This window comes from Chiloscyllium plagiosum, unplaced genomic scaffold (assembly GCF_037043375.1).
Source record: "Chiloscyllium plagiosum isolate Xiang-an unplaced genomic scaffold, Cpla_swu_hap1 HiC_scaffold_15, whole genome shotgun sequence".
Classification (NCBI taxonomy): Eukaryota; Metazoa; Chordata; class Chondrichthyes; order Orectolobiformes; family Hemiscylliidae; genus Chiloscyllium; species Chiloscyllium plagiosum.
The window spans coordinates 12,771,213-12,793,032 of NW_028270153.1; the positions used below are offsets into that span (position 1 = coordinate 12,771,213).

At 40.5% G+C, this 21,820-nt stretch overlaps 1 protein-coding gene across 7 annotated transcripts in view; it reads right to left on the reverse strand.

Annotated features, from left to right (window-relative positions):
* The window catches only part of LOC122560280 (casein kinase II subunit alpha), a 97,276-nt gene that overhangs the window by 11,582 nt on the left and 63,874 nt on the right, over nucleotides 1-21,820 (reverse strand). For all 7 annotated transcript variants that reach the window (XM_043710826.2, XM_043710822.2, XM_043710825.2 and 4 more), the window contains 5 exons: nucleotides 21,669-21,770; nucleotides 15,898-15,948; nucleotides 11,777-11,836; nucleotides 2,071-2,154; nucleotides 221-331 (listed from right to left, as the gene is read on the reverse strand). In XM_043710826.2, the coding sequence (XP_043566761.1) occupies nucleotides 221-331; nucleotides 2,071-2,154; nucleotides 11,777-11,836; nucleotides 15,898-15,948; nucleotides 21,669-21,770 (408 nt within the window). The remainder of the gene's footprint in view (nucleotides 1-220; nucleotides 332-2,070; nucleotides 2,155-11,776; nucleotides 11,837-15,897; nucleotides 15,949-21,668; nucleotides 21,771-21,820) is intronic.

Here is a 21,820-nt window from a genome sequence, read left to right on the forward strand (position 1 = left end):
TGGTGACATCTGCAAACTTACTAACCATAGCTCCTATGTTCATATCCAAATCATTTATATAAACAACAAAAAACTGTATTTCTCAACTGTATTAAAATGGAAAAAAATCACTTACCTGAAAGGACATGATTGTAAATCTCTGAATACTACAGTCTGGTCAACTGAAATTAATTCATTACACACAAGAGCTTACAACTGCAAAAGAAAATATTTTTCTCACCTGATAATCTACAAGTAGTTCGGGTCCCTTGAAATACCTGGAGGCCACTCGGACATTGTATTCTTGCCCAGGATGATAGAACTCTGCCAGACCCCAGTCAATCAGTCGCAACTGAACATAGTTAAATACAATTTAGAAACATGTTGCGAATAAGGATTGAGAAGGCTATTCTTAACTGATGAATTTATCAACAGCAATTAATAAAGGAAGGTTTACAGTAGTTTATTTCCCATCTTAAATAAGAGCAACTCTTACTGGGATGTGCTCTGCAACCCTAGCAGCTTCCAGATACCTCATTTAGGTGTCCAGTGCTTCATATGCAATTTTAAGCATGGAACAATCAGAAACCACCACTGCTAATCAACTCTGACCGTACCTTTCCAACAAAGTTCAGTAGATAACAATCAGGAGCATTAGACCATGAATAAGTCATTTGACTTCTTCCAATACAAAATCATTGTCAAGCTGCAACTTCTCTTCATACCTTTAATGTGCTTGATTCAACTAACAATCTTAAGTTTAAAATTAACCAAAATTCTACTTTATTTGGTGAAGGGTTTTAAGTTTTACTCGATAGGTCTGCTCGTTCTCTCGTCATAAACTTTGCAAATTATGGAAATAGTTTCTCCCAGTCAACCATAACTGACCCCTTAATATCTCAAAGACTGGAGTCAAATAAACTTCTAAATTTCAGGGAGTACAGCCAGACTTTGATAATTGCATTTGAGCCCCAAAGGTTAAGCCACAAATAATCATTTGTGTAAATCCATACTGCAACCCTTCCTTCTAAAGCCTTATCTGAATTGAGTTCCCTACCATTGCCCCAGCTTCATTAGTAATTTATTCATAAGAAAACATTCACACATACAGTTTAAAAATTTACACTTTTAAGATGAAGATGGGGAGAAATTGTTTTCTTCAAGGACTGTTAGTCTAAGGAATTCTCTTCCCCAGAAAAGTGGAAGTTGGGTCACTGAATTTATTGAAGGCTGAATTAAGAGAATGAAGGTTGAGACCACACCAGATCAACCACGATCTCACTGACTAATAGAATAGGCTCTAAGGATCAAATAGTCTTAAATCCCAAATTTCCATAAAGAAAAGATCAAACTGATAATAGGTTACAATGTATATCAATGTTTAGAATGACCCACAGTCAGTAATTCTACTCTTCATGCACACTAATCACAACTTGGGAGTTCCAGTTTGATTAACCAGAATTGAGGTAGCTGCACTAAATCAGTCATTCCAATTCTTAATGTGTAGGATTTCTGCAATAACTTGCAGTATAGCATAAGTATTATTACTACATGTCTGAAGCTATTTTAATGCAGTGATGGTGTTTCAAAACTCAATCTCAAAAGATGTGGAGTGAACTAGTTGTGTGTTACAAAGGCTTTACTTTACATTTCACTGCTGCTTTTAATTTAATGCAACTTCAGTTAAAGGATTCAATAAGCCTTGAAAAGGAGTCCCACAACAACATCCTTCGATTGCTGCAGAACATGCCATTTTCAGCTTTTTTGAAAGCCTTAATAAAAGTGCATTTCAAGAACACAACAGGCAACTAACTGAAGGCAGCCAATTCTTCCTTCCCTGTGAATTATCTAATATCCAAATAGTTGTTTGGGAACACAGAATTTGAGTACTGTCAATATCAGATATTTTGCTGGAGGTTTTCCAAGTTGCACTCATTATTTTTCAAAGGATTCTTGGACGAGGTCAAAAGGTGCACAACATGTTTGAGTAGATATGCCTTGGTACTAACTTTACTCATTGCAGTAATGTATTGCAAAGGAACAATGGCATGTGCACCTTCAAGTACTGAGCAATTGTGTTTGTTTTGTTACCTTTCTATGTTCATGGTCAATCATGACGTTGTGTGGCTTCACATCTCTGTGCATGATTCCCATACTATGGCAATAATCCAGGGCCTACAAACAAGAGGAACATGACCCAACTAGCGTTAGTACACTCTCTCATTAATTAATAAGACCGACAAGTAACATAAATTAACTAGATTTCATTGTAAATTATAAGATATGACAAGACAAGAAACCCACCAAAGGTTCATTTCATTAACAACTAATTATGTTATTACTACATTAAAAACTTTAACAATCCAAAACAACCACAAATTTGGATGATGCCCACAGAAAGGTTTATTCTGAGTGAAAGTCGAATAAACATCACATAACCACTGGCGTGACACCCTTGAGCTTCCCAGTTATTCCTGCATGAATTTTGTTTTGGCCCTGCAATTGAAACATTTATCCTGTACCAACCCCCATAGTACTGATGCTATAGGCACATTTATTAGCAAAATTGCTCACAGTAAAACCTGCCCAGACTGGAAAGCTAAACATTTCACAATGCTTAGATCAATGTACAAAGGGCAAAGCAAGGTGAGTTTGTGGATTAGTGACGCAGTAACTCAACGTATTATGTTAAAATCACAGGGACCTAACGAGGACCCTTTTAGCAGTTGATTCTACCCTTGGTGAAGGTAATACCTTAAATAAAAAGCTTAAATATCACTTGAGAGTAAAAAAAAATTGCAACTTACCCTCAATAATGCTGGTGCACTTATTAATGGGTATTTGCTGGTCTATAAATGACCAATAATAAGTTCACTAGCATTATTAAAGTTATGTTGCAGACCAGCAAATGCTCTTGACAGTTTAGAAAAAAGAATGAGAATCAATGGCTGTGGTAAGAACCAGTTCTAGTGGACAATCATCCTTATATGTTGCAAAGAAAGACATCAAGCCAGGATTAATTCTTCCTGTGCAGCTAAGCCCTCACTATAAGCTTTATCCTATACAACAAAAGTAGGACAAATCCAACCCAGCCATATACTTCACAGTCTACTCTCAATCATGAGGAAAGTAATGGAAAGGGTAATTGACAGTGCTGACAAGCAGCACTTACATAAAAACAACCTGCTTACTGTTGCTCAGTATGGGTTCCGCCAGGGCCACTCAGCTCCTGACCTCATTACAGCCTTGGTTCAAACATGGACAAAAGAGCTGAACTCCAGAGGGGAGGTGAGCGTGACTGCCCTTGACATCAAGGCCGCAGTTGACAGTGTTGCATCAACCTTCCATTGGCTCGAGTCATACCTAGCACAAAGGAAGAAATTTTGGTTGTTGGAGGTCAGTCAACTCAACTCCAGGACATCACTGCAGGAGCTTCTCAGAGTAATGTCCTGGGCCCAACCATCTTCAGCTGCTTCATCAATGATCTTCCCTCCATCATAAGGTCAGAAGTGGGGATGCTCACTGATGACTGCATAATGTTCAGCATCTTTTACGATCCTCAGATACTGAAGCATTCCATGTCCAAATGCAGCAAAACGTCGATAATATTGAAGCTCAGGCTGACAAGTGGCAAGTAATATTCGCATCTCACAGCACCAGACAATGGCCATCTCCAACAACAGAGAAGCTAATCATCCCTTGATATTCAATGGCATTACCATCACTGAATTCCTCCACTATCATCAATCTGGCGGTTACTGTTGGGCAAAAATTTGAATTGTACTAGCCATACAAATACTGTGGTGCAATAATAGATCAGAAGTTTGAAACCCTGCAATGAGAACTCACTTCCTAAATCTAGTGCCTGTCTACCACCTGCAAGGCACAAGTCAGGAATGTAATGGAATATTCCCTACTTAGCTGTATAAATGCAGCTCCAACAAGCAAGAAGCTTGACACCATCCAGGACAAAGCAGCCACTCAATCTACAAACATCCACCACTGATATTCAGCAGCAGCAGCAGTGTGCAGTGCAGAAATTCACCAAGGTTCCTAAAACAACACTTTCTAAATGTCAACAACTATCATCTAGAAGGACAAGGGCAGCAAATATAAGGGAACATCACCATCTGTGGGTTCCCATTGAAGGCACCTTCAGCTTGACATAGAAATGTATTGCTGTTCTTTCAGTATAACTGGGCTATAATCTTGAAATTCCCAATCTTATGGGATTGTGGATCTGTCTGCATCAAGTAGATTGCTGCAGCTCACCATCACTTAGGAATGTCAATGAATGCTGGTCCAGCCAGCAATACTTATATTCTTTGAATGAATTTAAAAAAAAAACTCTCCCCATTTGCTGTTCTCACTTTAAAAATGAGTTATAGCTTTCCAAAACAAAACACATCACTAGCCATTTAACTACATAAAGCTGTAGCTATGAATCAGCCATAGAATCACAGAGATCTATACCATAGAAAAGGGCACTTTGGCCCATCATGGCCACACAGGTCAAAACAAACTCTACCTAACTATTCTAAACCCATTACAGGCAATTAGCCAATAGCCTTGAGTGCCTTGGCATTACAAGTGCACATCTAAATACTTCTTAAACATTGAGGGTTTCTGCCTTTAACACCTTATAGGCTACAAGCTCCAGATACCCACCACATTCTGGGTGAAAAAGTTTTTCCTCATTTCTTCTAAACATTCTGTCCCCTTACCTTAAATCTTTGCCACCTGGTCATTGATACTTCCACCAAGGATTTCTGTCTACCCTATCTACATCCTTCAACTTTATACAACTTTAATCATATCCCTTCTCAATCTCCTCTGCCCTACGGAAAACAATTTAAATCTATCCCTTTAAAACAATCCCTTTTCACAACCAGAACCCTCCCATCCAAGAACATCCTGATAAATCTCCTCTGCATCCCCTCCTGTGCTATCACATCCCTCCTATAATGTGAATTCCAGAAGTGCACACAATATTCTAGCTATAGCCTAACTGATGTTTAATACAGTTCCAGCATAGTCTCTCTGTTCTTTAACTCTACGCCTTAGCTAATAAAGGCAAATATACCATACGCCTTCTTAACCACTCTACCTAGCTGTCCTAATACCTTAAGGGACCAGTGGATATGCACACCGAGGTCCCTCTGATTCTCAGTGCTTCCCAGTGTCTTACTATTCACCATGTATTTCCATGCCTTATTTGTTCTGCCCAGTAATCCTAATCTCACATTTATCCAGATTGAATTCCATGTGCCATGGGCCAGCCCGACTGTGTTCTTCTGTAATCTAAGGCTGCCCTCCTCACTATTTATCATTAATTTTTGTATCATCTCTGAACTTGCTGATAACCCTCCTGCAGTCAAGTCAAAATCATTTCTGTAAAACCACAAACAGCAAGGGCCCCAATACTAACCCTTGTAAAGCCCCACCGGACACAGACTTTCAGTCGGAGAAACACCAGAGAACCATCACCCTCTGCTTCCTGCCACTCAGCTAACTGTGGATCCAATTTGCCAAATGTGTTTAATATAAGTATGGGAGGGTCACCTTTAAGAAAAACATTAAACTGGCTTCCTTCTCAGGTGAATGTAAAAGATCCTGTACCGCTGTAGTGCAGAACAGTAGAGGTGGCCTCCTCAGTATCCTAACCAATGTCATTAAAAAAGTGGTCATTATCACATTGCTTCTTGTGGGACCTTGCAATGTGCAATCTGGCTGATCCATTTCCTAAATTACAATAGTGATTAAATTTCAAAAGGACTTAATTCACTGTAAAGTGCTTTGGGATGTCCTGAGGTCATGAAATGTACTATAGAAATCAAAGACTTTATTTCTTGTATATACTTTAGGGACATAATAGCTGTCATCTTGTTTGTACTAGTTCACTTAGAAGAACTATTATTCCTCCTGTAAAATGCTCACTTAATCATATTTTATGACTCTATATTAATAAAACTAAACTACAGTATTCACACTCATTATCAAAAACATTCTGCATACTTAATAGAAAATATTATTCAACTGCAAATTAAAGCAAAATTTCCCAAGAGAAAAGGTGCTCAACCAAAAGAAGGAAAGTTTACTTTTCACTGGCCTCCAGGAGACCAGCACTGACATACAGCATTTATATGACTAAATCTGAAAACCAAACTTTCTTCTCCTGATAACAGAATCATAGGCCCAATCTTATAAGGACACTAGGCTCCCCCACAGTCCAATTCAAATATGTGCCAATATAGAAGCAGCTTGTAACTATGATAAAAGCAACAGCAAATAGCCAGGCAAACTATCCACCTGGTCTGTTGGTATGACATTTTGCATAAAGTACTAAGCAGAAAGAAAAATCATTAAAGGAAATTGAAGTGCAGCAGGCTTCCTACAGATACTCAAAATAAAATTTAAACAGAAAACACAGCAGTGCACAGGCTGCATAAAGAGGAAATGCAGACCAGAAGCCTCAATTCAAATTAGATTATTGATAATCTTAAGGCCATAAAATTTTAAAACAGCCATTTGCAGCATTACACATGTAAATTAAGGGAAGCAAAACTGCACCAAAAATCACTGCATGCAAGAGTCATCAATCTCAAAAGTCAAAATGATTTTTCTAACTCAGTTATACTATACATTTGACATGCACAGCTAATGCAGGTTTCATTTTAAAATCCATATTTTACACGCAAGATGTTAAGCAAGGTGGATTACAGACTGAGAAAGGAAGATTGACCCTTATGCTAGGTTTTTAATACACTGACAGGCAACACACCCATAGGTGTTAAATCCTAGGTGGATTCTGATGGAGACATAAAAAGGGTGGCTCCTTTCCTCACCCTTCTTATGACTGTTTCAAAGTGATCGCTCAAGTTCCAAATAAAGGTTTAAGAGGGGAAGTTCAGCACAGGCTATATCAATATGACTCGTAGAGCTTAGAAGACTGAGAGGTGTGCTGATCAAGTTCATCCAGGGTGGATTCATTGAAACTTGATTTCCCATCAGAGAAAATAGAACGAGAGGAAAAAACAAAACTAGAGTTGAGCTATTCAGGAACAAAAATGGAAATAGCTTTTTCACATTCAGAATTTGTAGAAATCAGGAATTATCTTCTCTCAACAAGCTATGGATATTTATTAGGAAATCAGAAGATACAGAATTATAGTAAGTAAACTGAAGTGCAGAAGTAAAGTTATTCATGATCTGGATAAAGCTTGGGGAACTGCATAGCCTTCACACGATCCTATAGAAAAACAGCCACTTTGTAATCTGTTCCAAGGTCACATTTCTTCCTTTCTGAGATGAGTGGCGTAGGAAAACCCAGCATTTATTTCCCATTTCCAATCAATCTAGCCAGCCACCTTTCTGAACCATTACAGTCCTTGGGGTGTAAATACACAACGCAGTTAAGACTCCAACATGTACCTGAGCAGTTCAGAGCTGTGATTAGAAGAGATGAGTGTATTCGGAAAAGTGCAAACAGAATATCAGGGATGAGTGTGAACAAAGATAGAAAGGTCAGAAAGTTTCTTTTGACAAGGAATCATGATAAGAAATTCCTGGAAACTGCTCCCACAGCCCACGCTACTCAAGACTGGTTCTTCAGGCCCTTTGACACTGCTTTGGCCATGATTTCCCACCTTCACCCACCAACTTTGCAGGATTTCCATCTGCACCAGAAGGATAACAGTTTGACAGTGTAAAGAACAACATAAAACAAGAGAATGAATTTATGTTTCAAAGTTTTGTTTTTTCAATAAGGGAGGGGTATGGTTTAGCTTCACTTTAAAGGGTTTTTGCGAATGGTAGCAAGAAGTCTGAATGCCTTTTTTGTTTACATGCATTTCAATGCGGTTTCACAATTTTGAAGTAGAGATAGGGTTAACTAGTACAGTGCATTACAAAAAGGCAATAGAAAAAAAATGTGCTGTTGCCTGGTGACAGGAATCTAGTGACAGAAAAACAGAACAATTCACAGAAAATTAGGCAGGTTTATATGCCACAGATAAGATGAGATGGCTGGAAACTGAACTTGCCGTTGCTCTGAAATTAAAGTAATAGTAATTTTAATCCACATTTTTAAAATAAAAGGTGCTTTTTTAAAACCAGGTGGAAGGAAAAGGCATCTTGTAACTGCACAGAAATTCCCTGAAAGGAAACCAGTTGCTGCTGTATCGGTCTGAGTCCAAATGAACAGCCTTAGTGTGGAGATAGTAGTAAACCTGCACTGAGGTTTTGGTAAGGATCTTGATGAAGGGAAAAGAATGATAACATGAGCTTCAATTCTTTTTCAATGTCTACAATGACAATTTTCTACCCTTTGTGTCTCCTAATACAGTTAGGATTTTTTTCTTGTTTTAAAGATAACAAACATAGGGCCCCTCAAGTCAGGATTTCTCTGGGATCAAAGCACCTGAGATACCACAGAAGGCAGCGATCTGAAAAACATTTCAAAGGGCAAAATTTCATATGGCAAAGTCAGAAAGATAGAATATTTCATCTCTGGTGTACAACTGTCAATGGTAAAAAAAAAATTGGATTGTTTTAAAAAAAACTCTGGATAGTTTAAAACCAAAATCAACAGTCTACTTACAAATTATAAACAAAGAATGAATGCAAATATCAAACGCACGAACAACCACCTAAGGAATGTTTGGGAATAACAAGTATATTTCCTAGGTGGAGGAAAACAAACTTTAAGCATGGGAAGAGGGATTTTACATGACATATCAACATGGATATTGAAATAAGTTGGATTCACCCAGTGTTTAAAATGGATCTATCAAGTAGTTGCGTATTGATAGTTACCAACCTCACCCGCTCCTTGTTTCCCCCCGCAATCTTCCTAAATGTTAAATAAGTGGTGCGTGAATGTAGTAAATATTTAGGGGATAGGTTTGCTCGCTGAGCTGTAGGTTTGATATCCAGACATTTCATTACCTGGCTAGGTAACATCATCAGTGGCAACCTCCAAGTGAAGCGAAGCTGTTGTCTCCTGCTTTCTATTTATATGTTTGTCCTGGATGGGATTCCTGGGGTTTGTAGTGATGTCATTTCCTGTTCGTTTTCTGAAGGGTTGACAGATGGTATCTAGATCTATGTGTTTGTTTATGGCGCTGTGGTTGGAGTGCCAGGCCTCTAGGAATTCTCTGGCATATCTTTGCTTAGTCTGTCCCAGTATAGATGTGTTGTCCCAATTGAAATGGTGGTTTTTCTCATCCGTGTGTAGGGCTACGAGGGAGAGAGGGTCATGTCTTTTTGTGGCTAGCTGGTGTTCGTGTATCCTGGTGGCTAACTTTCTTCCTGTTTGTCCTACGTAGTGTTTGTGGCAGTTCTTGCATGGAATTTTGTAGATGACGTTGGTTTTGTCCATGGGTTGTACTGGGTCTTTTAAGTTTGTTAGTTTTTGTTTGAGAGTGTTAGTGGGTGTGTGCGCTACTAGGATTCCGGGGGGTCTTAGTAGCCTGGCTGTCATTTCTGAAACTTCTTTGATATATGGTAAGGTGGTTAGGGTTTCTGGATGTGTTTGGTCTGCTTGTCATGGTTTGTTCTTGAGGAATTTGCAGACAGTATTTTTTGAGTATCCGTTCTTCTTGAATACGTTGTATAGGTGCTTTTCCTCTGTTTTCCGAAGTTAGTCTGTGTTGCAGTGTGGTGGCTCGTTGGAATAGTGTTCTGACAGCCAGAAATGGCAGCCAAACTACTAAGACCCCTCGGAATCCTAGTAGCACACAAACCCACCAACACTCTCAAACAAAAACTAACAAACTTAAAAGACCAGTACAACCCAGGGACAAAACCAATGTCATCTACAAAATTCCATGCAAGGACTGCCACAAACACTACGTAGGACAAACAAGAAGAAAGTTAGCCACCAGGATACACTAACACCAGCTAGCCACAAAAAGGCACGTCCCTCTCTCCCTCGTAGCCCTATACACGGATGAAAACAACCACCAATTCGACTGGGACAACACATCTATACTGGGACAGACTAAGCAAAGACATGCCAAAGAATTCCTTGAGGCCTGGCACTCCAACCACAATGCCATAAACAAACACACAGATCTAGATACCATCTATCAACCCCTCAGAAAACGAACAGGAAATGACATCACTACAAACCCCAGGAACCCCATCCAGGACAAACATATAAACTGAAAGCAGGAGACAACAGCTTCGCTTCACTTGGAGGTCACCACTGATGTTACCTAGCCAGGTAATGAAACATCTGGATATCAAACCTACAGCTCAGCGAGCAAACATACATCCTAAACCTCAACCTGAGCAACAAACCTTCACAAACCTTGTATAAATATTCTTTATTGAACTTCAACTTTTTCCTAGTTCCCACAGATAGCAATATACAGATTATAAACACTTATATTAATGGCCAAAAGTATGCAAACCACCCAATAGTATAACCATTACACTGTACCTTACAGTTATGGTTAAAATCATACAGCTTTATCTTTTGATTTTCAGTCAAATTGACAAGTAACATACTGCTCTTTAAGCACAAATATCAATTAGGTTTTATTCCAAGGAACTTTAACTGCTAATTTAATAAGAGGGCTGAAAATACTATTTACTTCCTTGAATGGTTACATTCAGCTTATATGAACAAGCAGAGCCTCACTTTCTCAGAGGCCATCTTGCATGGTTGGAGAGCAGATTTTACTATTTGCTTTATCCCAACATTAAAAAGATTTCAGAAAGGTTATAAAGTGCTCAGGTGGATTATCAGACCAGGCAAGCACTTCTTCAACTGGGTTTCACTCAGCACTGTGGCTCATCTTACCACGTGTGGAGAAAGTGAGGACTGCAGATGCTGGAGATTAGAGTCGAAGAGTGTGGTGCTGGAAAAGCACAACAGGTCAGGCAGCATCCGAGGAACAGGAGAATCAACGTTTCAGGCATAAGCCTTTCATCAGGAAGTTCCTTCTTGGAATAAGACCTAATTGTCTCATATTTGTGCTTAAAAAGCAGTGTGTTACTTGTCAATTTGACTGAAATCAAAAGATCAAACTGTATGATTTTAACCATAACTAAGATACAGGCATAACCCCTTCATCAGGCTCAAGATAGAACAAGACATAACCAGGATGTATGCTGCCATGCTGATGAGTTGGGCATTTCACCATAACTCCAAATGCATAATTTTACATTTATGCCTGGCTGAAACAGTTTAAATCTCCATGTGAAGTAGTAGAAGTGGCACTTCAGAACCAATAATTTAATCAAGACTCACATTGCTGATTGCTCAAGAAGAAATTTGAGTGTTTGACATCTGTCACCTAAATTTGCAGATACTAATTTTTCAGCACTCAGTGGTTAAAATAGACTGTAGTTTATTTGATGAATTTGAATGTGAATCAGTTTAAGTAGCTGTATTCTACATTTCCTGAACATTATGGCAGTTGTGTCATTACATCAGATTAATCAAAATCAACAGTAAACCCATGGTTCCTATAGCACTATTTTTCTTTAATCAATGTCAGGTTCCTCAGTGAACCCACAGGAATGATATTCCAACTATCAAAATTCTTGCAACAGGCCCTAATTAACTGGAAGCCAGAACCAACACAGATAACTGACACAAATGTTGTAAAAAGAAACACCATAAAACTGGGATGGCCGTGGATGTTGGCATCATTTCTGGAACGTTGAACTAGTGCTCAAGTCAAAAAGCTCACTTGTGTTCTGAGAGGTTGAACACTAGCATAATTCTTCTCTGAATTATATTAAGCATTTTTACTTTTAAAGCAAAGCTCTGAAAACTTCAACATACCTTCAAAATCTCATACATATAGAACCGTATATCATAATCTGTTAAGGTCTGGTACAGCTGCTGTAGGGAATACATACAAGAAAAGATTAAGAACCAACTTAAGACTGTTTAACTGAAAATTAAATTCAAGCATAACGAAGTTCAAAATACATTTCCTCTCCTTAGCAAACATAATTGTAAATGTGTTTTAATTGCAAAAAGAAAGAAAGCATTCCAAACATAACTGAGAATGCTTTAAAGGGCATCAGTACCATTCAACGTGATGGTCAGATTGACATAAAGCTAGGGGCAGCTTCCGCCAAGGCACAGTGGAGCAACCTAATGTCTTGTAGTCCAAGTTCAATGGGGGGTGGGAAGGGGGTGGAATCAGGCCCCACAGTCCCTCAAATGTATGTAAATATAGTCTTGATTACGACTTGGGTTTGTTTGTTCTCCATATGAAAAGACTACAGAAGCAAACGGTCTAGCCACCATATATGCATATAAAATCTATATTCATGCTTCCCCCAACTAATTCACAGTCTCAGTCGTGACACTGAAGTAAAGTTAATTAAGTTGCTAAATCTCGTGTCTTTTAAGTACATGTTGAAGTGCTGCATATTGGCTATGAAATCTATTTTCAGGCAATGATTTCATATTGATTGGAGGAAAAACTATGCAGAGGTCAGGCACATTCACACAAGGGCAAAAACTATCATCCCAATTCACCCTGACACTTCCCAGAAAACAGGGCCTTTAAACATGATAGAGGTGGAGAGGCAGAGAGGGCTCCGGAGAAAACTGTAGTTGGAAGCACCACTAAGAATGCTGGGGCATTTGACTGAATGCATAAAAGGGCAGAGTTAGATTAATCAATAGGAGAGCTGGAGGATAGATGTGCAAGGATAAGGTCATTAAAGGCTTTATGCATGAAGTTGGATAAATTTATGTTGGTTTTAGAAAAGCAAGGGAGCAAAGGTGGTAAACAGGAATACAAAGTGCAGCTGTGATTTAAAGTAGTTTTCCCTAAGACAGTCACAGGAAAACATGGGTAAATGTATTTGTGAAAATGAAGGTGCCGGTGTTGGACTGGGGTGGTCAAAGTTAAAAATCACACAACACCAGGTTATACTCCAACAGGTTTATTTCGAAGTACCAGCTTTCAGAGCACAGCTACTTCATCAGGTAGCTAGTGGGGCAGGATCATAGGACAGAATTTACAGTAAAAGATCAAAGTGTCGCACAACTGATATGAAGTATTGAACAAACAGATTGCTGTTAAGTCTTAAATCTTTACAATGGGGATGCAGGTCTTGAGTAATTAATATGTAAATCCCAGGACTTCTTTCAAGTCACAGTCCCGAGATAAGTTAAGGTTTTATAAAAAAAAGTGAATCTCAACTCAGACACTGTACTAAAGGTGTGAGGTTAGAGTCTGCCTGTATCAAAATCTTGTGTCAGACTGATTCTATTTGCAAAGTGGGAATTTATACAGTGTCACATAGACTGAATGCCCACAGATTGAGCACTTTTTAAAAAAATAGAATATATCTGCAAATGTTTATACATGTGCAGGAGGTGGGGCGGGGGCGCAGTTGGGGGTGTGGTGGCGGATGGGCTCCGGGAGGACGCAGGGAGACAGGGAGCATGGGAGGACGCACGGAGACGGGTGGGTAGTGGGGGAGGCAGGGAGATGGGGGTAGGCAGGGAGACTGGTGAGGAAAGAGAGAACGGGGGGTTGGGAAGAAAGAGAGATGGGGGGGGGGGGGGGGGGGAGGGGGGGAAGAAAGAGAGACCGGGGGGAAAGAAAGAGACAGGGGGTGTGGGAAGAAAGAGGGGGGGAGGGGGGGGGGGGGGGGGGAGAGAGAGAAAGGGAGACGGGAGAGGGGGGAAAAAAGACGGGGGCGGGGGGGGGGGGGGGGGGGAGGAGAGAGAGAAAGAGATGGGGGGGGGAGAAAGAGACGTGGGGGGGGAGAAAAAGAGATGGGGGGGGAGATAGAGAGACAAGGGGGGGGAGATAGAGAGACAGGGGGTGGGGGAGATAGAGAGACGGGGGGAACGAAAGAGAGACGGGGGTGGGGGGGGAGAAAGAGAGACGGGGGAGAAAGAGAGACGGGGGGAGAAAGAGAGACGGGGGGAGAAAGAGAGACGGGGGAGGAGGAGAAAGAGAGACGGGGGAGGAGGAGAAAGAGACACGGGGGAAGAAAGAAACGGGGGGGGAGAAAGGGGGAAGAGAGAGAGGGGGGAGGCGGGGGGGAGAGAAGAGAGAGGGGAGGGGGAAGAGAGAAATGATCCTGCCCCACTAGCTACCTGACAAAGAAGCAGTGCTCCTAAAGTTTGAATTTCCAAATAAACCCGCTGGACCATAACCTGGTGTTGTCTGATGTTATATTCGGGAAGAAAGAGAGTTGATTTCGAGATTACTTTGCTTGTGATGGAGGTCACAGGTACATAGGGAGAAACAGTTGTCACTGTTGCGACTGTCACCTTGAATAAGGGCAGGAGCATTTATATAGAGGGAGAACTTTAGAGGGGGCAAGAAGTTAGTGAATTGAATACAGAAGTCAGAATATACTGAGAGATTGAACTCACCCAGGGCGGTAGCTGGGGAGGAGTGAGTGGTGGTGGATAGATAATAAACCAGAGAAGCAGCAGACTAAAGGTACCATTTGATGATAAATGCTTCACAAAGCCACATCGTAGGGTAGGGACGGGGTCACAGTCATAAAATAAGTTTCAGTCTAAGTCAGCATGTCAATGCATTCATCCATAATAAGGTTGACAAGGGCCTTGCCATTCTAAAGGGAAACAATAAGAGGGGCAGAGTTCAAGCAGTTAATGGTAAATAGGATGCAAAGGAGGTGGCTAGGTAAAACCCCTGAGAATGCACGCAGGTTGGGAGATCAATAAGATAGAAGGATTTGGCAGGTGGGGCTGCTGCTGGCAAGGAAGGTGCAACACATGTTCTTGATAGGCATTTCAAAAAATGCCAAGATAGAAGGCATTTATGAGCTTATATAAAGGAACAGAGGATTCAACACTATGTCCTGGAGAGTAGGATAGCAAGAATCTTGAATGTTTGAGATTGAAATTGGATGGGAGGCAGAGGACTTAATGTAGTAGAGACAGGAGAATGTGAGTACAGGAGCAAATTACTGCAGATGCTGGAAACAACAAATGCTGGAGATCACAGCGGGTCAGGCAGCATCCACGGAGAGAAAGCAGGCTAATGTTTCAAGTCTAGATGATCGCCAGCATTTGTTGTTTTCAGAAAATAAACGTGTGATAAGTGACAAGATAGGATGAAGTAGGAAAGAAAATCCCAATAGAGACTGAGGAGGAGACAGAAGTAAGAAAGCTCGATTCCAAACTGGATAGATGTTTAAAAGAGTTAAGTTAGACTGGCATGGGAGAGGTCAGAGCAGAGTATCACCTGGTGAAAATCAAAGGACCTTCAATTCCTACCATAGCTTTACTGGTGAATTCAGGGTTAACTGCCTTTTAACAGCCAGTCAGTGTTTTTAAGTAAAACCCTTAAACCAAGTAGAAAGTATTTGCTATTAACGAAGAAGTTCCTTTGCTCCTTTAGAAATCACAGCCTCTTATAAATTTGCTCATCTTCGACTTACGTAGAGCTGAAAAGTATACTTGGAAAGTATGACACATATTGATGCAAGCAAAGGACAGAATTTTGACATTTGATAAATGGAATTAACAATAGTCTTCAGCTAAATTAAAAACTAAATTTATCAACCTTCAACGGCCAAGCTTGGAACCAGAAAGCGATAGAATAACTGGGAAATGAAACCAGTTTCAAGAAGGTACTAAATAAGAAAAATGGGTTTGGGAAATTCAATGGGAAAGCAGCAACATTACTAAACTTTAGGGATGAAACACTAAGTTCAAGACTACAATTTTATGAGATCAAATATTCAGGATTCTAAGCTGCAGTCTCCAATCCACTAAACAAGGAAGCTATATTGAAATGGGAAGTTCACAACACTGTAGGAAAGGATTGCAACAACTGTTCCTTTTCTCACGGATTAATTTTTGTGAAGCTAGGGAGTTGGGTAGATGAGGAATAGGAGATGAGTACCACATTTTTTGGCAACTAAGTTACATTACAAAAAGCACAATCTTACCTTGAAATCTGTGTTGTTTACATGTTCAAAAACCAAAGCTGGCGTCCGTGACTGAGAATAAACAAAGAATGAGTCAAGTCTTTTATAACTAACAATTTATGCCTTTGTTTCAGAAACAGTGCAGCTTGTAGATTAGGGATTCCTAAATTGGGATCAAGACCCATAAGCTTCGTAGCAACAGTTGTCCATGGAGATCGATGCCTTAACTCGTTTTCACAGGTCTCTCCTCCTCCTTTGCCCCTTGTCTCTCAGATATCATCAAGGGTATAAGTTTCAAGCTTTGAAATGGATTAACAGTGAGAAAAAATGTTTGGGAAGCACTATTACAGATAGTAGACAATGCAGTTAACAAACCCTTGTATTCATTGCCTATTCCTAGTTGCCCTTAAGGGGTATGGATGCAGTGAGCTGTCTTTTTGAACTGCTGCATTGTACTAAATGTAGGTATACCCACAACGCTGTTATAGAGTGAGTTCAAAGAGGTTAACTCAACTACACTGAAAGTTCAGTATATATTTCCAAGGCGGATGGCATGGAAGGGGAAGTGTTCCTAGGCATTTGCTGCCCTTGTCTTTTCAAATGGCAGTGTCATGGATTTTGAAGATGGTCTTAGGTGTCTTGGTGAAATTCTGCAATGTATCTTGTAGATAATACACAGCTGCTACTTCTTAGTATCAATACTGTAGTCAATGAATGTTTGTAGATATGGCGTCAATCAAGTGTGCTGTTTTATCTAGGATGGTGTCAAACTTGAGTGTTGTTGGAACTATAGCCATTCAGATAAGTGAGTAATATTATAAGACAATCCCCCTCTGTGCCTCGTAGATGGTTGATAGGCACTTGGGAGTCAGGTGGCTCATAACATGTTGAAGGATTCCTAGCCTCTGATGTTTTATGTAGCATGGCTAGTCTGGTTCAGTTTCTGGAGAAAGTGAGGGCTGCAGATGCTGGAGATCAGAGCTGAAAATGTGTTGCTGGAAAAGCGCAGCAGGTCAGGCAGCATCCAAGGAACAGGAGAATCGACGTTTCGGGCATAAGCCCTTCTTCAGGAATGAGGAAAGTGTGTCCAGCAGGCTAAGATAAAAGGTAGGGAGGAGGGACTTGGGGGAGGGGCTTTGGAAATGCGATAGGTGGAGGGAGGACAAGGTGAGGGTGATAGGCCGCAGTGGGGTGGGGGCAGAGAGGTCAGGAAGATGATTGCAGGTTAGGAAGGCGGTGCTGAGTTTGAGGGATTTGACTGAGATAAGGTGGGGGGAGGGGAAATGAAGAAACTGGAGAAATCCGAGTTCATCCCTTGTGGTTGGAGGGTTCCCAGGCAGAAGATGAGGCGCTCTTCCTCCAACCGTCGTGTTGCCATGGTCTGGCGATGGAGGAGTCCAAGGACCTGCATGTCCTTGGTGGAGTGGGAGGGGGAGTTAAAGTGTTGGGCTACGGGGTGGTTAGTCCGGGTGTCCCAGAGGTGTTCTCTGAAACGTTCCGCAAGTAGGCGGCCTGTCTCCCCAATATAGAGGAGGCCACATCGGGTGCAGCGGATGCAATAGATGATGTGTGTGGAGGTGCAGGTGAATTTGTGGCGGATAAGAAAGTGTCCCTTGGGGCCTTGGAGGGAAGTAAGGGGGGAGGTGTGGGCGCAAGTTTTGCATTTCTTGCGGTTGCAGGGGAAGATGCCGGGAGTGGAGGTTGGGTTGGTGGGGGGTGTGGACCTGACGAGGGAGTCAAGGAGGGAGTGGTCTTTTCGGAACGCTGATAGGGGAGGAGAGGGAAATATATCACTGGTGGTGGGGTCCGTTTGGAGGTGGCGGAAATGGCGGCGGATGATACGTTGTACATGGAGGTTGGTGGGGTGGTAGGTGAAGACCAGTGGGGTTCTGTCTTGGTGGCGGTTGGAGGGGCGGGGCTCAAGGGCGGAGGAGCGGGAAGTGGAAGAGATGCGGTGGAGGGCATCGTCGACTACGTCTGGCGGGAAATTGCGGTCCTTGAAGAAGGAGGCCATCTGGGTTGTACGGTTTTGGAAATGGTCCTCCTGGGAGCAGAACGCTGATAGGGGAGGGGAGGGAAATATATCACTGGTGGTGGGGTCCATTCGGAGGTGGCGGAAATGATGGTGGATGATACGTTGTACATGGAGGTTGGTGGGGTACGCTGATAGGGGAGGGGAGGGAAATATATCACTGGTGGTGGGGTCCGTTTGGAGGTGGCGGAAATGGCAGCGGATGATACGTTGTACATGGAGGTTGACCAGTTTCTGGTCAATGGTAATCCTGGTGGGTGGGTGTGTGGGTATTCCAGCAATGGTAATACCATTGAATATCGAGGGACAATACATGTTGTTGCATCTATACTCATCGAAGACTATAACACATTCTAGTTTCTGCCAACTTGTGCCACATGGGTCAAGGACAGCATTTTGGGGTGCAAAGCCAGCTACGTGCTGCAGAGTTACCAGTCTCTGATTTGCTCTGGTAGCCACAGCATATATATGGTTGATCTAGGAGTCTTTCTGATCATGGACCAATATCAATGGTATCCAATGTCAATAGGAAAGTTATTAAATGTCAGAGACAGCCTTTTGTTGGAACTTGTCATTTCTGGGCAGTTACTAAATAGATGTAAATTTCTAACAAAATGATGGTAATCATGTTAAGCACATCTTTCACATTAGACATTTGATCATGATTAAGGTTTCCATCATTTCTTAATTATTGAGGTTAAGACAAGCCAAAGAAAACAATATTTGAAGGTACATCTGAATATTAGCAAACAACTGCAAATTACAGTCCAACTGTTGCAAACATAGATGATCTTGTCCATTTCTAATCCCTGCTTTTCTGAAAATGCCATTTAAACTAGAATCTAGAGCAATTTACCATCCTTATTAAAACAAAAGGAAAGTGAAGTGATTTATAAAACTGTCAGTACTGGGGAGCAAGGGGGAGGAGTGTATGGAATTCAAGTAGTGATAAATTAATTGATTACTGTAACTGTGCACCAAACGAAGAACTGGAGCAATTAAATCCACACCAACCTTCCTGCGCATGGCTTATTATCACTCTGACTCATATCTTTGGGGATGAAAAGTCAAATAAAGGTCAAACTCCACCCTCAAAAATAAAAATAATCTAAGCAAGGAGATATCTCCCTAACAAGTAGATAATCCAAAATTTCAAAACCAGTGATCTAGCTGGCCCACTGCATTAAGGTACTGTGTTACCTTTGTGTTTTAGTTTTCAATTTAGCCAAGACTGACCAAATTATTGTTTTAAGGGTTGTTAGTAAGAGGAGTTCAGATAGTGTGAATTCAACTCCTGGTTCTGAATCCACAGCAGAAATCAAATTTAGCATTAAATTGAACTAAATTGTTCTCAGAACTGAAAAGTTAGAGGAGGAAAGGTGGAAGGAGTAGAAAATGTCACACTTGTTCAGTCAGAGTGCAGGAAACTTGACAGCAAACCTGACATGAGAGTGATTGACGCAAGAAATGGGTACAATATAAACAGTGATCTATTCTTCAGAATAAAAAGATCACAAAATTAAGTGCTGAAAAGATGAACAATTTAACATCTAAATCTAACTTCAAAGTTAAAAAAAACTTCACATCATAACATTATTTCAGGGATAGAACCAGTGTAGCAATTAAGTACATCTCTGGACAGAACATTCACACAATCCTCCATAAACTGAGCTATTTATACTTACATTTCAAAAACCCACTGAATGTCTATTAGAAATCACAACCCTTCTGTCATTAGATAGCTTTTAATGGACTGATACATCTTGTCAAGAAAGGTGCCTACAGCAAACATATTTGCGAAATACCTACAATGACCATATTACTCAAAATAAACAACAGAGGCCTTTTGCGTGTCTGGACAAGTGAGGCAGTTTAAAGTCCCTTTCTTGGAATTCTACACAATTCCAATCTCTCTGGGTAGTCCGAGAGTCCAATGCCATAACTTGCTTCTCCAAATAACCTGAGAAGTTTCTGTGCCTCTCCCACTGTGATCACCAGCATCTTTTGTTTTTAGTTCATATTCAAAGATCCTTAGTTATCACCCTCCAAACTCACGACCAATTCCATTCAGAGGGGCATGCGAACACCACTACCTGCAAGCTCTTCTCTGAGCTACTCACCATCCCTTTACTGTCACTGGATAAAAATCCTGGAATTCCCTCAGGACATTGTGGGTCAACCTACAGCACAGACTGCAGCAGTTCAATAAAGCAGCTCACCACCACCTTCTTAGAGGCAACTAGGGATGAGCATTAAATGCTGGCCCAGCCAGCAATGCCCATGTCCTACAAGCGAATTTAAAAAAAAAGTCTTAAGAGGTCTGATGAAAGGTCACCGCAGTAAAACTCGAGTGCTTTTGTTTTCTTTGCAGTTTCTGTCTCACCTGCTGAGCATTCCGAGCTGTTAATTTTAACTTACAGCATTTGCAATATTTTGCTCTTGTTCAAGAATGTCCTATGTTTGGTTCACCTGCTGAGGTTCTTATCATGGCATCAGTACAACCATGCATGACCACAATGCATTTGTACGGCTTTCAATGTCTTGCACACTCAGCTAAATGCCCTGGTACTTAAATCTAAATTGTCCCTAAATAGGTTGAAGTGTTCTGATAACCTGAACATTCTAATTTCTCTTGCAACTACCTTGCGTAGCCATTGCAAAGCTACGTTACAAAATGTTTAAATATTATTACTGAATTAATTTTGGAACAACATTCATAGCTAATCTCCTGTGAATTTAGACTAGATGGACTGGATTACAATACATGAAGGATATCTCATCAAATAAACCTTGCTCTCACTATATTTTATAAAAGCAATTTTAGATCTGTCAGTTGGCTACTTATGAAGGCAGAACTGGTTCAAAATTACTTTACTCATTATATTTAAGATCCTTTGATCAGAGATTATAATCAAGCTAATACTATTGAATTTAAAACAGATTCCATACAAGAAATCTATATTTATCTCAAAGAATTATAGGATAACAGAGGGAATTTTTTTCTGTGACAATCTGGACATGCATGATGAGCAAAAAAGTCTTCATCATGAAATGCATTTCTTCATTCTCAAACTCTTGGACAACTCCATCCATCTCATCAAGGAATCAGAAAATGGAAACCATGAGCTATTTGAATTCAAATAACAGACAGAAGTAGAATCTGTGTTGTGAACTACTGTCACTTCACAATGAAAGGAGTTAACTCCATTGAGTTTTAATCTGTTATCTGAGAACATTGCTCAGTGTGGGATATCTGCTCAATGTAGGAGAGCTTCAGCCAGTATCAAGTGTCCGATGCCAATGGTAATCATGGATCAAATAATACGATTTTATCAAAATATTCACAGAAATTATTTGCACTCTACTACTGAAACAATAAGATATTAACTACTGCTGTTTTACATGGTTCTTCTCTCAAGGGATACCATAGGAAATGCCCCGATTTACTTTCCAGGAATGCAGAGGACAACAACTTAAACCAATAGTTGGAGAGAGCAGAAGTGCCATTGAGTATTGGGAAATGCTGAATCTAATCAGCCCATCTTTCTGAATGAGGAATCTTATTTCCTATTACTGAACTTATGGAATCAGTTTTCTCTACTATGCTATTAATTGCCACAAAAAGACCAAAAAAAAAGCCTTCACAAGATGTGGATACCATTGTACTTCGACATTAATTAAAATAGAATGAAAAACGACATAGTAGAGTGGTGTTTCATTATAAACTCAACAAAAGTAAAAGAACTGAAACTTCACTTACCACAGGATCTTTGACAATATCTATGAGTGTGATAATATTTGGACCGCCACGCAGATTCTCCAATATTTTAATTTCACGCTTTATTTTCTTCTTCTTTACAGGCTACAAGAGAGTATTGATTTGTTTTAATTTTCAGATTACTAGTTAATTGT